Here is a 15,859-nt window from a genome sequence, read left to right on the forward strand (position 1 = left end):
TTTAGCTGAAGTATAGTTGATGTACAGTAACATTTCTAGTTTTACAAGGGACTTCTTAAGAAAACACTCCACCCGGGAGAGTGATTTTAATGATGGGAATCGGGATGGCCTGCCAAAAGTCAGAAAGAGGAAGGAATTTTCTGGCCTATTACATTACAAATGGGCCAAGCCTTTTTATGAAATACCTGATATCACTTAATGAAAATGAGATTCAGATTCCTAAAAGGAGTTCTCTTCTTTCCTTGACTCATGATTGGGACTAGGTAGATGTTACTGCTTTACTGACTTCACGTCACCTTTCAGACACATCCTATGAGGATGAATTTTAAAGTATCCTCCTGAAAACCACTCATTCAAACATAGAAATTATGATATGTCTCTGTACAGTATCAAGATTCAAGTAGAGGCCTTAAGAACCATAAATTCATGTAGTATTTATCTTTTTTGTTTTGTTTTTTAAAGCCGTATCCATGGCATATGGAGGTTCCCAGGCGAGGGGTCAAATCAGAGCTGTAGCCCCTGGTCTATGCCACAGCCACATATGCGGTCTATGCCAGATCTGAGCCGCATCTGTGACCTATACCACAGCTCACAGCAACACTGGATTCTTAACCCACTGAGAAAGGCCAGGGATCGAACCTGCGTCCTAATGGAAGCTACTCCGATTCGTTTCCACTGAGCCATGACAGGAACTCCCATCTTTTATTTAAAACCAAGATCATACTCCTTTGAGTTTATAAATGAATCTGGCCAAACGAAATGTTTGGAAGCTGAGCCTTTGAAGCAACTAATGTCACTTTGATTGTGGAAGGTCGTTTTATAACCTGAAGGTCATTTTGATCATCTTGATCAAATCATGTTGGTCAGGATGATCTGAACTACTAGGATTTCATTGTAACTCCTTAGTTTTCCCTCCTATCAAGTAAGTATCTATGTATGCTTCCGCATACAAATCAGGACAATGCTTTATTTTTACCATTTGCAGTTCACTTACTAATAGTGGTAGTATAGCTGCCCAATCTTAGACGCAATTTCCCCTATTTGCCACCGCTTCAAGCCGTACCGATTATCCAAGACTTGTCTGTTTTACAGAGGAGATAAGAAAATAGAAATAAAAGACTATAAATTTCAAAAATAACCAAATCTGTTAGTAGGGTAAAATATCACCCAATTTATCAGGAAATTTTGAATACACGAATTCGATTTCATGAATTTTTCATGAGATTTCAACATAATCATTCAATTAAATTCAAAACGCATTTATTACATGTCTATTTAAAGTAACCCGAAATACAACAAGATAAAAAGAAACTTCCCTGAGCTGTGCTGATGAAAATTAGAAGCAACACTCCCAAAATTGCTCTGTCCAATCCCAACACCTATTTTATTTTATTTATTTATTTATTTTTGTCTTTTGTCTTTTTAGGGCTGCACTCGTGGCATATGGAGGTTCCCAGGCTAGGGGTTGAATTGGAGCTGTGGCCATTGGCCTATGCCACAGACATAGCAATGCAGGATCTGAGCCATGTCTGTGACCTATACCACAACTCACGGCAACACCGGATCCTTAACCCACTGAGCAGGGCCAGGGATGGAACCTGCATCCTCACGGATACTAGTCAGGTTCGTTAACCACTGAGCCACAGCAGGAACTCCAACAACACCTATTTTAGAATGAAACCATGAATCAGTCTACCTATGTTAGAATTAACCTGCATCATTTCAGATATGATATTGTCTTTAAAAATCCGATAACATTGCATTTTAAAACCTTAACTAAGTAGGAAAAAATACATTTATTTTCGTTTGGGTCATGAAGATGAATACATTAAAATGCACCAAGAGATAAAAGGCACTACAAAGGTCAGAACTGTGACTAATACAAAGTGGACCCTTACTCTCCCTTAACTACAAAAATACAAAAATCCTTTACCGATGCTGCTGCTGGAACTTCCAGAGTTTGGTGTAAACATCAAAAGTTCTTCCAAAATAGGACTGCCACTGCTTCTGCCCATATTGTGGCAAATCTCTGTAACAACAAATAAACATATATTAATTTCGAATCTTTTATGCTATTTGGAAATTACGTCTTGGGATGATATAAACGATATGTTTAAAGCATTTGCATTCAGGCTTTCCTATTTTTTTTTTTTTTTTAAGTCACAGTTTTTAGAGCAGAAACAGTTCTATTCCTGGGGTCCAGGGCACAGTCTTTCCTGTTCTTCTCTGCGACTTCTGACAGCTCATTAGTAGTCTCCTCTGTAGATGCCTCTCCCACGAGGTCTCTAGCACTGCCTCCCCTCTCCCTGGGTGATCGTCTTCACACTCACTCACATACTGATAACTTCCATATGTTTGTCATCAGCTAAGAACTCTGTACTTGGAAAACACTGCTTTAGGGAATAGATCTAGAAATGGATGTGCAGATGGCATTGTTCTCAAATATTCTATCCCCTCCTTGTAAACAGAACTAGACACCCTTATTCTTGGGCCTGGGGACTCACAGTACCTCCCTTAGAGATAAATACTTCCCTACCATACACACACTGGGCCTGGCCACATAACTTACTTTGGCCAATGAAATGTAATTGTAAGTGATCTGCAACATGCCTGAGAAGATTTAAGAGGTATTACAAGGCTCAGCATTTTTTTTTTTCTTTTTTGCTTTTTTAGGGCCACACCTGTGACATATGGAGGGTCCCAGGCTAGGGGTCGAATCGGAGCTACAGCTGCTGGCCTACACCACAGCCACAGTGATGCCAGATCCAAGCCGCGTCTGCAACCTACACCACAGCTTACGACAACACCAGATCCTTAACCCACTGTGCGAGGCCAGGGATTGAGCCCACAACCTCATGGTTCCTTGTCAGATTTGTTTCCACTGCGCTACATTGGGAACTCTTGGCTCAGCATTTTCACTCTTCCCTCTCCTAAGACCAAGATAGGGCTGGCTGCTCCTCAGCCTGGAACACAGAGTAAGACACATTTAATGGAGCCGCAGAACTGCAGATAGGGAATTCCCGTGGTGGCTCAGTGATAACTAACCCGACTGGTATCCATGAGGACTTTGGATCCCTGGCCTTGCCCAGTGCGATAAGGATCCAGGGTTACCGTGAGCTGTGGTATAGGTTGCAGAGGCAGCTCAGATCTGGCATTGATGTGGCTTTGGTGTAGGACAGTGGCTGCAGCTCTGATTTGATCCCTAGCCTGGGCCCTAGCCTGGCAACTTCGATATGCTGCGAGTGTATTAAAAAAAAAAAAAAAAAAAAAAAAAAAGAACTGCATATAACTTTGTGGCTAACATGGGAGCTGGAAATAAATCTCTATCGTAGTAAGGTACTAAAATTTTGGAGTTGTTACAGCAGCATTATTTAGGAGAGACCAGTACAGAAACTGGTACCAGGACTGGGTTATTGCCGTAAGAAATACATATATGACACTGCCACTGGGACTGAGCAGCAAGTAACTGGTACAAAAGGCTAACATAATACAGTGGCAAAAATGTGGAGTTCCAGTCGTGGCGCAGTGGTAACAAATCGACTAGTATCCGTGAGGAGCAGGGTTCGACCCCTAGCCTCACTCAGTGGGTTAAGGATCTGGCATTGCCATGAGGTGTGGTGTAGGTCACAGAAGTGACTCAGATCCGGCAGTGCTGTGGCTGTGGTACAGGCCAGCAGCCAAAAAAAAAAGCATTTGCCTGCAATAATTTGGAAAGTAGATAATTTGACTAATAAATCTGTAGATTTATACAAAGAAGCCAAGAAATTGTACGCTGTTAGCTGCACGTCACAAAACACGAGAAAGAGATGAACTCAGAAAAAAACTAGCTGCAAGCAGGGTTGAAAAGGAAAAGAGAAAATTCCACAAATTCCAGAACTCTCAAGATTGAAAGATACACAACAATCCCTAATACAAAAGTGTACGAGACACAATTGAGAAAGGCAAGCTATCACTGCCACTTAAGACAGTCTCATCCCCAGGGCAAAACCTCTGCAATTCTCAGTCTATGACATGACTTCTCATTTTATTGATGATTTTTTAAAATAAGCAGTTATCAAATTTACCAATCTTCACCTTTAGTGTCTAGTGATTTTTCTTTTAAAAGAAATTCATCGATATGTCTTTTTAACTTTTTTATTGTTGATTTACATTGGTCTGCCAATTTCTGCTGTACAGCAACGTGACCCCGTCATACATATGTATACACTCTTTTGCTCATAGTACCTTTCATTCTGTTCTAGCACAAGTGATTGGATATAGCTTCCTGTGCTATACAGCAGGACCTCATTAAATACAGTCTTTTAAAAGACTTAAAGTTTTGCCATTCCAATTTAACTCTTTAATATAACCAAAGCTGAGTTTCAGATATGTATTACAAATCCTATATGAACAATTTTTTAAATTATATATCCTTTTGACAAATATGCTAGAACCAGAACAGCAGTCACCAGTTTTTCTTTAGGTTTGTGTCTCACGACTTGATTCTATTCCACTGGTGTGTTTTTCTATTTCTTCATTAGCATTTTTTGTTAATTACTATAGTAAGTCGGGCATGTTTCTTCTTTTTCAGGAGTGCCTTTGCTTTTCTGGTTCCTTGTACTTGCATACAAATTTTAAAATCAGCTTATCAAAGTTCTAGCAAAGGGGGGGAAAAAAAAGGTCTAACGGGAACTAAATAAATCTAGAGATCCATTTGGGGAACTGACTTTTTAAAGTAATTTGTAGTGTCAATAGCATCTCTTTCCATTTATGTTGAAAGTATCGTCACTACATAAACTTTACAATCTTTTCCGTAAAGATCTAATATTTCTTGGTTCACATTACTGCTGACATTTTAATTTTTATTGCTTTTGTGAAAAGTACCTTTAAAGTTGTTTCTTTAAAAAAATTTTATGGTGGAAAGTTTCAAACATATACAAGAGCAGAGAATAGGACAACGGATTCTGATGTATTATCACCAGCTTCACAGATAAGGGCCAAATGCTTCTTCTTGGGGCTGTCAGATAAAATGCAGTGTTTTTGCTGTGGTCTCCCTACTCCTTTCCATCATCGTTTATCTCTGTGTTACTACCTCTGTCTAAATCAATCAATACCCCTATGATCAATGCCATCAATTAAGCAGTGCAGTCTCTATTTCAGAATGATCCGTATTATCCAAATATCTACCAAAATACAAAATAAAGAAAATACTCAAATGTTTAGCAGCAAAAGGAAAGACTTTTAAATGTAACTTCTCTCATTTAACCTAAGTTTAACATTCAAGAAGAAAAGAAATTCTTTCTTTACTTCATATAACCAAAAAAGCGGAATGTTCTTGGTAAACTTTACATATCTATAGAAATTTGATGTATTTTTTATGTTGTTTCGTCATTTTGGAGGGAGAAATGAATATCATTCCAGATTTTCTATATACCCACTGGCATGGTATTTGCCTTATTTCATAATGTAAAAAATTTCCACTCATTATATCATTAACATTTTCAAATATATATGTATGTATGCATATATATATGCAGCACTGTACATAATACACATACATGTTTTTAATTGGCAGGAAGAGATCACACACAAACTTGTTATTTACTTAGTGAAGGACATACTGATTTCATAGAAATGAGATATCTACAGAACAGAAACAAATGCAGTTTCTATTGCACCAGTAGGGTATCTTGTTATTGGTGACACTTGCACTACAGTTAGGAAAGGGGTATTGTGAAGACACTGGATGCAAGGAGAAAGCCTGGTTACTACATACAGAATTCTATCAAGTACTAGTTATTATGACGGCCAGAGAAAGTCATGTGTAATATGATCTCTACAATCGAGGAGCTTATTATTTTGTTAGAAAAGACAAACACATATACAGAAAAAGAGAAAAAAGGACATAAATACTGGATTATATGGTACTGAGTCAAAGTAATAGAAGAGTGTAGAAAAGAGACACATTTGTGGGGCTTGAGGAGTCAGGAAAAGCTGCATGAAGAGAAAGATTTAAATTGGCAACAGAGAAAGATCATCAGAGTGAGAAAGAGAGATTAGATATATAAAAGAAAGAAAGGCAATTCTAAGCTAATAAAACTACAGCACAAGCCTCAGCCAGACCTCACTCATGCACATGTGGACAGCTAACAGTGGGTGGCTAAGGTGCTAGGTCACGTGTTTCTCATCATCCAACAGGCTAGCCTGGGTCTGTTTACAAGAGGTTGGATGAAAGGATCCCAAGAGCAGCAAAAGAGAGGGCAGCTCTATTGTGCATTTTTGTTTTCAAATCTTTGCATCGTGTTTGTACTGTCCCATCAGCCAAAGCAAATCTCATAGACATGGATATGGGGAAGGGAATGACTTTTACAAACAATCTATCACAGAGATCTTACGTTTTTCTTTCTTTTTCAACTCTGAAAATAATGTCTCTTAGAAAACAAAAATAGTATATGGCATATAAAACAAAAAATAAAAAATACCCTACTGCTTATCTCTTCTAGTCCCCAGAAAAAACCACCATTAAAAATGGCTGTTCTATGCACACTTAAATATATATGTAAATTTTTCTATTATTTTACATTAACAGGATCAAACTATATAATGTTCTATAACATGCCTTTTTTTTTTTTTTTTGTCTTTTTGTCTTTTGTTGTTGTTGTTGTTGTTGCTATTTCTTGGGCCGCTCCCGTGGCATATGGAGGTTCCCAGGCTAGGGGTCGAATCGGAGCTGTAGCCACCAGCCTACGCCACAGCCACAGCAACGCGGGATCCGAGCCGCGTCTGCAACCTACACCACAGCTCACGGTAACGCTGGATCGTTAACCCACTGAGCAAGGGCAGGGACCGAACCCGCAACCTCATGGTTCCTAGTCGGATTCGTTAACCATTGCGCCACGACGGGAACTCCAACATGCCTTTTTAATTGAATAATATATCATGTTTCTTTAATGTATATAGAATTATGGCAATGCTTACTCTGTATGAGATAGCATAAAACGAACCAATTTACTTAACCAAGCCCCTCCTGATGGACATTTATATTGCTTCCAGTGTTTCCCTGTCATAAAAATAATACATAGGAGCTTCCATGTGGCTTAGCAGTTAAGGATCCAGCATTGTCACTCCAGTGGCTCATCTCACTGCTGTGGCTTGGGTTCGATCCATGGTCTGGGAACTTACATATGCTGCAGGCACAGCCAAAAAGTCAATAAATACAATTTTTTTAAATGCTACAATAAACATCTTGAAAGGTTATGTGATCTAGTAGAAAGCACATTCCTATAAGTGGAATTAATGAGTAAAAGAAGATTGGCGTTTCTGTACTAGACATTAAGACAATGAGCAAAAAACCGAAAGGTTTTCCTCCTCAGAATTTTCAGACACTACCTTACAAGAATGAGCTAGAAATTCCAGTTTAAATCTATTTCCATTATCCTTATGATAAGCAGATACTCATTTCCCATTACAGAAGTTAACTATAGATACTAGTTTCCACATTGACTGCAAGTTTTTATCTTTTTTATGTCTCCATGGATCTCTAGTGAGCTGTTGCGTTAGGAAGAGCTAATCAGTCATTTTTAAATTGAAGTTGTTGCTAGAATCTTTAAGACTCTTATCAAAGAGCTCCTGCTAGGAAGACTAATTTATATAAAAGCATTAGGCAGCAACATCAACTTCATGAGAACTGACAACTTGTGAGCTTCTTCACTATATAAGTCTCAATGCAAATTCTCAAGTAAGCATTTGCCTACAAGTTCCTTCGCATTTCCAAAACGGACACATGGAATAAACCTCAATAATACATCTTGTTAAAGGAGAAAACAGAATGAGAACTCAGTGTTCTATTTCATGACTCCATAATTTCAAGTGTTTGGTGGAAAGAGAGTTTTAGGGTGAGGGAATTTTCTATGAGGGCTAAAAGCACATAAAAAGTGATCTCCAAAGGTTAGAATAAGGCTCCAGACATAAGTTGTAATATGTATTTTCTGATTTATAGCTGTACACAATGGTTACTGTCGTTAAAACAATTTAGAGCATCTATCACTCCAGTCTAAAGACTTAGCTATAGAGACAGCCAATTTCTTTATCAATTATAGGGTTTAAGGTTTTTTTTTTAACTTCCTAAAGGCTAAGTTCCATGATCACCCATTTTCTAATTAAACATACCATAGAATCTAAAGTACAAATCACTCTAATATGATTAGAGTCTAAAATAAACTAAGGTACTTTATAAAGAGTTTCAGATAAATTCTTCTACTATTCAGAGCTTGACTCTGGTTTTAAACTCTGAATATATCATGTGGTCTTTATTAGTGTCAGTAGAGATGGGAAATTAATGGTCCATGGAATTAAGTTAAATGGGGCTGTGTGAATTATCCCATAAGCTAAATGACCCTATATTTCATATTGTCCAAAGACACCAATGTTATAAAATGGCTGCTCATATTCTTTAGAGGAAGTTGAAAGTATGACACTAATCTCACTTTTTTTTTAAAATTCTCAACTCTATCTAAACAAAAGTTGGGAAACTGATTAAACCTACTTCTCAAAGATGTTTCAAATGTAACTTTGAGAGGTCGAAACTTGGGAAATTTTCTTCCAGGTTTCTACAAATCAAGCGTCTTTACTAAACTGAATTAGCTGAGATCACTGATGTCTACCCACACCTAAAACCCAAGTTCAAGAGACACTATTCCATCTTCCTCTCGGTCCTCCCTATGGCATGACATGGCTCACCCCTTCCTCATCATCTTGTAACTGCTCTTTCTAAGTTTCTTCACCGGCTTCTCTTTCCTTAGTCTGGTTGTCCTGAAATGCTTGGCTTCTCCAGCACAGTAATGTGCACGTGTAAACACACACAGAGACACAAACACACACACAAAAGAGGACCAGAGAGTTTCAGTGAGCTGCCTGAGAACTCATGGCCAGTAAATCCTTGAGCTATGACTGAAACTCACAATCCTTCTACCCTGTAATCCAAAGCTATCTCCTCTCTATTACAGGGAAACACAACCTAGATTTTGATTCCACATTAATAAGGTCCCTTTCTGGGAGCTCACTCTTGGGAAGCTGTTGACCTCCAATAAGTCAAAAACTCAGACTCGTGTCCTTACAAGCAGGAGGAACCTAGGACACACACGCTCAAAGGGATGACCACACTAGGACATAGCAAGAAAACAGCCATTTGCAAGCCAAGGAGAGAGGTCTCACAATGAACCAACCCCACCAACATGCTGACCTTGGACAACCAGGCTCCAGACTGTGAGACAAAAAATTTCTGTTGTTTAAGCCACCCAGTCTGAGGTATTTTGTTATGACAGTCCTAGCAAACTAATATAGTAACTGAAAAGTTAAGCTTCAAATCCCAAAACATAGGTGGGCAGGAACACATCACCAACAGTCCAAAAGCCATCAGCATCTAGACAGGAAGAGAAAAAAGAAACTATGGGGGGAGTTCCCTTGTGGCTCAGTGGGTTAGGGACCTGGCTTAGTTATTGCTGTGGCTCTGATTACAGTTGTGGTGCAGGTTCAATCCCTGGCCCAGGAACTTCAGCATACCTCTGGTGCAAGCCCAGAAAAAGGGAAAGAAAAAACAATGGGGACATAGGCTGGCCTGTGAAGACTGGCACTCCAAAGCAGCCAGTGTATATTCACCTCAGAGCACAGTGCTCCATTTTGAGAACAGAAGCTGAAGTGGGAGGAATTTTGCTTGAGCCAATAGCCACGTGTGGCTACTGAGTAATTTAAATGTGTCTAATTTGAACTGAAATGTGTGAAAGTGTAAAATATTCAGTGTACTTCAAAAACAGCACAAAAATAATATGAAGGATCTCGTTAAATTGTCTTTTTATTCATTACATGTTCTAAGAAAAAAAATTTTTTTGGCTGTACCCATGGCATGTGGAAGTTCTCAAAGCCAGGGATTGAACCTGCACTGCAGTTTCAACTTGCATCGCAGCTGCAGCAATGCCAGATCCTTAACCCACAACACTATAGGGGAACTCTCAAAAGAAAATATTTTGGAAAAGAAAAAAATAGTTTGGATATACTGGATCAAATAAAATATAGTGTTAAAATTAATCACTTTTAAAAATTTTTACAATCTGGCTACTAGAAATTTTTCTTTTCTTTTTTTTTTTTTTTTTTTTTGTCTTTTTAGGGCAACACCCGAAGCACATGGAGGCGTTGAATCAGACCTGCTGGCCTACATCACAGCCACAACAATGCACTATCCAAGCCACGTCTGTGACCTATACTACAACTCACAAGCAACGCCAGATCCTTAACCCACTGAGCAAGGTCAGGGATCGAACTTGAAACCTCACCGTTTCTAGTCAGATTTGTTTCCCTGGGCCACGACGGGAACTCCTCCTAGAAAAATTTTAAATCACATTTGTGGCTCACATTACATTTTTATCAGTCAATGCTTCTCTAGATCATGCGATCAAGACATCTACTGCACCCTGGTGGCAGTCTACCCCAACTGCAAGTGCCACTGTTTTCAGTGGTAAGCCATATAAAACAAAAGCAGATTATTGCAAGCTTGTACAAATAGTTTAGGGCATTATCTCTGAAATCATCAGCCCTCTTAGTGCAGCTGGCAGCACATCAGTCTCATTATCTCTGAAATAATACACACTTTACTATTATCTGTCTGCAGAACTTTGCCTCTGGGAAAGTATTAATTTTTTGAAGGAGGAAAAGGAAGAGAAAAGGGAAGAAAAAGAGAGGGAAGAGAGAGGAAGGAGAGAGCAAGGGAGGGAAGAAAGAGGATGGTGGGAAAAAACTATCAATTTTTCAGTTATCCTTTCCCATTCAGAAACAAGGGCATCCTAAAAATAAGCTGTTAAAGAAAGTATTGTAAATGATTTCTTTTTTTAAGTTACATTTTTTTTTTTTTTTTTTCCTGCACTCATGGCAAGTGAAAGTTCCTGGGCCAGAGGCTGAACCTGCGTCACAGCTGTAGCAATGTTGGATCCTCAACCTGCTACACCACAAGGCAACTTCCTGGCGATTTCTTCTTTATTTTGAAATATAAGGAGCATGTTGAATAAAATTTTCTGTCACTATTTTAATTTAAGATTATTACATTTCACTTTGGGGTGTGTGTGTGTATACACCTCCAACACTTACTTTGGCTTTGTGTATTTGCTGCTCTGGCGTTATATAATTAGTGATTTGGGGGCCTCTGCTTTTAAAAAGTCATAGATATTACTGGTAGACCCAGCTGCATATCTCAAAAACACATCTCAAGATGCTGCCTTATATAATCCCTCCAAGTATTCCATTCTGCTTTGACAGTCTTAGTCACCATGGTAACAAGAACCCTGCAAGCACTGAGGCTTTTGATCATTTTCTGGTGTTATTCAAAGCTATTTCTAACATCATTCTTACTTCATTACTACTGTAATGATATGCAAGAGCTATCATAAGCAAAAGACCATTCATTTCATCCATCTCACTCTCTAGACTTTGTTTTCTTACACAGTGAATGGAAAGGAGAGTTTATTTATTATGCACATATTATAAGAAGGTCTTTGCTTTGCTTTTTTTTCTTTTTAGGGCCGAACCTGAGGCATATGGAAGTTCCCAGGCTAGGGGTCAAATCGAAGCTGCAGCTGCCAGCCTATGCCACATAGGATCCAAGCCACGTCCATGACCTACACCACAGCTCACAGCAACACGGGAGCCTTAAGCCCTGAGTGAGGCCAGGGATTGAACCCGCATCCTCATGAATACTAGTCAGGTTCGTTACTAGTCAGGTTCGTTACCCGCTGAGCCACAATGAGAACTCCTATAAGAAAATATTTTCAGTCAAGAAAAATACTCCATTATGATATTCATGACTGCGAAAATGAAAAGGCTCTGATAACAGGATGAATGGCTTAACATGGATAAGGCAAAAAGACACACCTTCAAGAAAAAAGATAAAGTTTACTATACCCATGTAGGACACTATATAGATACTCTAGCCTTTCATGCACTAAATGCATCTTTTCACTCTGCTCATAAACCTTTAAAAAGTCCAAGTGAGAGAACACAAGGGAGCTGCTGTGGTGCTGTGTGTTTTTCTTTTTTTTAATGGCCACACCCACGGCATATGAAAGTTCTTGGGCCAGAGACTGAATCTGAGGCACAGCTGCAATCCGTGCCCCTGCAGTGAACCATGAACCCACACCTCTGCAGCAACCCGAGCTGCTGCAATCAAATTCTTAACCCACTGTGCCACAGTGGGTATGTTCTATTTCTTTGTCCAAGTCCCCTGGATGTGTTCAATCTGCAAAAAAATACACTTAAATGTACTCTTCTGCAAGTATATTACACTGCCATAATTTAATAATCAGTTTGTGAACTCAAGAGAAAACACAAAGAGAAGCTAGCCAATAGATAAGCACTTGAACAGTGAAGAAATGCTCAGAACCAAGGGCCCAATATTAAAAGCCGATGCTATTCCAGCCGCACCCCCACGCCACCTCTTCCCCAAGTTCCAAAGCTGGTCCAGAAGCACTATCAATATACTTCTTGTTCTCTACAAGTAATGTGACCCTGTTTTCTATTCAGACCAACACAAATATAAACGGGGGGGGGACAACCAAAAAAAAAAACCTTCAATTATTCCCAAAGAAATCTTCTCGGTTTCAGAAGAAATACACAAAAACTACATCAATGCTTGAAAGCAGAGAGGTGTTTAACTCCCACAGTCTGTGGAGAGGGAACCGGAGAGCAAAGTGGGGAAGAAGGCCCCACGCCCTCCACCCAGCACCCCGGGCAACTCTGACACGGATCAGCAGAGACCTTCCTTCCAAGCGCTCTCCGGCTGAGGCCCACTGAATGTGCACTGACAGAAACAAGCACAGAAGATACACTCACATGCACCAGCCACTAGGAGAAAATCAGCCCCCCGGAAGAAAGAGACCAAACTGGGCCCTAAGACAAAGGGTCCCCACGAAAAGCTAATATGATATAGAGAATATAAATTTAATAGAGAATTCCTGAAAAAAACAAGATCATGGAAAACAAACTATGGTCGCAATTTGCTTTTTTAAATTTTACCACGCATCGTGGGCAACCCGTTTATTTATATCTCGACCGAAATCTTTTTACCACTTCTACATTATTCTGTGTGTGTGTATGTATCTGCGTATGTGTGTAACAGAGTTTTGGGGTTTTTTTCTTCGTTTGGCCACGTCTGAAGCATATGGAAGTTCCCGGGCCAGGGATCAAACCCACACCACAGCAGCAACCTGAGCTGCTGCAGTGACAACACTGGATCCTAAATCTGCTGCACCATAAGGAAAATTGTGAAACAGATTTTCTTTAAAAGGGAAAATAAAAAGGAAGAGTCAAAATATTAATCTCTCAGTAAAGCACAAATTTGTGCAGCCACATCTCTCTCAAAAACCCAAAAGCATTCAGAGAATATATACACTTCACTCACCACAGATAAAGCTTTTGTAGAAATAATTAAGGCTTGTTTAACATGAAGGGGCTCCTTCACACAAAACACTGAAAATAAATCCCTAGTCGATTTGCTTACTTACTTCTTTAGGTCAAAATGTATCATTTTCAGTGTTGCCAAATTTTAAGATAGCACTTTAGGAAGGTACTAATCCACAGGTGGGAGACAATCAATAAATCGGTATAGAAAATACAGCTTTTTTTTTTTTTTTTTTTGTCTTTTTGCCTTTTCTTGAGCCACTCCCGCAGCACATGGAGCTCCCAGGCTAGGGGTCGAATCAGAGCTGTAGCCACCCGGCCTACACCAGCGACACAGCAACGTGCTATCCGAGCCGAGTCTGCAACCTACACCACAGCTCACGGCAACACCGGATCCTTAACCCACTGAGCAAGGCCAGGGATTGAACCTGCAACCTCATGGTTCCTAGTCGGATTCCTTAACCACTGTGCCACGACGGGAACTCCAGAAAATACAGCTCTTTAGGTAGTGGTTTATGATATCTGCAAGTTACACAAACATACTGACAGAATTACTGACCTAAAGAAAGAAGAGAAGGTTCAAGTTGGTAGGACTTGTGATTTTATCTACTGAACACTTCAGAGAACAAGAGTCAAAAGGATTAATTCTTTTTTGGGGGAGGGGTGCACCCATGGCACATGGAAGTTTCCAGGCTAGGGGTCGAATCAGAGCTGCAGCTTCTGGCCTACACCACAGCCACAGCAACTCAGGATCCAAGCTGCGTCTGTGGCCTACACCACAGCTCACGAAAACACTGGATCCTTAACCCACTGAGCAAGGCCAGGGATCAAACTCGCGCCCTCATGGATGCTAGTTGGGTTCGTTAACTTCTGAGCCACGAAGGGAACTCCTAATTCTTTTTAAAAATTGAGATATAATTGACATACAACGTTGTGTTAGTATAAGGTGTACACCTCATGATTCGATATTTGTATATATTGTGAAAAGATCAGCATAAGTCACGATAATAACATCCACCACCATATACAGCTACAAAAATTTTTTCTGTGATGAAAAAATTTAAGACCTATTTTTTTTGTTTTTACCAACTTTCAAATAAACAATGTAGTATTATTAGCTATAGTCACACTTTACATTACATCCCCATGACACAGTTCTGTGGCAGCTGGAAGTTCGTACTTTTTTAACCCTCTTCACCACGGCACCCACCCACCCCATCTCCTGCCTCAGGCAGCCACCAATCTGTTCTCTGTACGCATGAGCTTGGTTGCTTCTTTTGTCTGGTTTTTGGGGGGTTTTGTGTGTGTTCTTTTTAGATTCTATATAAAGTTACATCATATGTTATTTGTCTTTCTCTGCGTGACTCATTTCACTTAAGCAATATGCCCGTAAGGTCTATCCAGGTTGTCATAAATGTCAAGATTCCCTTTTTTTTAATGCCTGAAGAATATTCCATTACACACACACACACACACACACACACACACACACACTCTACAATTTCTTTATCCATTCAATGGACACTTACTTTACGTCTACATCTTCTTCTTCTTTTTTTTTTTTTGTCTGTTTAGGGTCGCAGCCGTGGCATATGGAGGTTCCCAGGCTATCGGTCTAATAGGAGCTGTAGCTGCCGGCCCGCGCCACAGCCGAAGCAATGCAGGATCTGAGCCGTGTCTGCGACCTACACCACAGCTCATGGCAATGCCGAATCCTTAACCCACTGGGCAAGGCCAGGGTTCAAATCTGCAACCTCATGGTTCCTAGTCAGAATTGTTTCCACTGTGCCATGACAGGAACTCCTACTTCTACATCTTGATTATTGTAAATAATGCTTCAATGAACGCGAAGACGTATATATCTTTTCAAGTTAGTGCTTTGATTTTTTTGCATAAATGCCCAGAGGTAGAATTGCTTGATTCTATGATAGTTTTAACTTTTTAAGGAACCTCCGTACCGTTTTCTGTAGTGGCTGCACCAATTCATCTTCCCACCAACAGTGCACAAGGGCTCCCTTTTCTCCAAATCCACACCAATACGTGGTTTTGTTCCTTCCTTTTCCCTTTTTCTTTTTCTTTTTTGGGCTGTACCTGATGCCGGCCTACGCCACAGCAACATGCAATCCAAGCTGCAACCGCGACCTACACCACCACTTGAGACATGCCAGATCCTTTACACACTAAGTAAGGCCAACGATGAACTTGTATCCTCACGGACACTACACCAGGTTCTTAACCCACTGCGCCACGGTGCAAACTGCAATTTTTTTGTTTTTGATAATCGCAATTATAACAAGTATGAGGTGATATCTTGTCGTGATTTTGATTTGCTTTTTCTTGATGATTAATGGTGTTTGGTACCTTTTCCTGAACCTGCTGGCCATCTATATGTCTTCTTTGGAAAAATATCTATTCAGATCCTCTGACCATTTTCTAATTT

At 39.8% G+C, this 15,859-nt stretch overlaps 1 protein-coding gene across 2 annotated transcripts in view; it reads right to left on the bottom strand.

The window, feature by feature from the left end:
- The window catches only part of SCAI (suppressor of cancer cell invasion), a 156,456-nt gene that overhangs the window by 59,085 nt on the left and 81,512 nt on the right, over positions 1-15,859 (bottom strand). For both annotated transcript variants that reach the window (XM_021068616.1, XM_003122166.6), the window contains exons 4-5: positions 1,934-2,029; positions 995-1,081 (exon numbers count right to left, since the gene is read on the bottom strand). In XM_021068616.1, the coding sequence (XP_020924275.1) occupies positions 995-1,081; positions 1,934-2,029 (183 nt within the window). The remainder of the gene's footprint in view (positions 1-994; positions 1,082-1,933; positions 2,030-15,859) is intronic.

Source organism: Sus scrofa, chromosome 1 (assembly GCF_000003025.6).
Source record: "Sus scrofa isolate TJ Tabasco breed Duroc chromosome 1, Sscrofa11.1, whole genome shotgun sequence".
NCBI lineage: Eukaryota > Metazoa > Chordata > Mammalia > Artiodactyla > Suidae > Sus > Sus scrofa.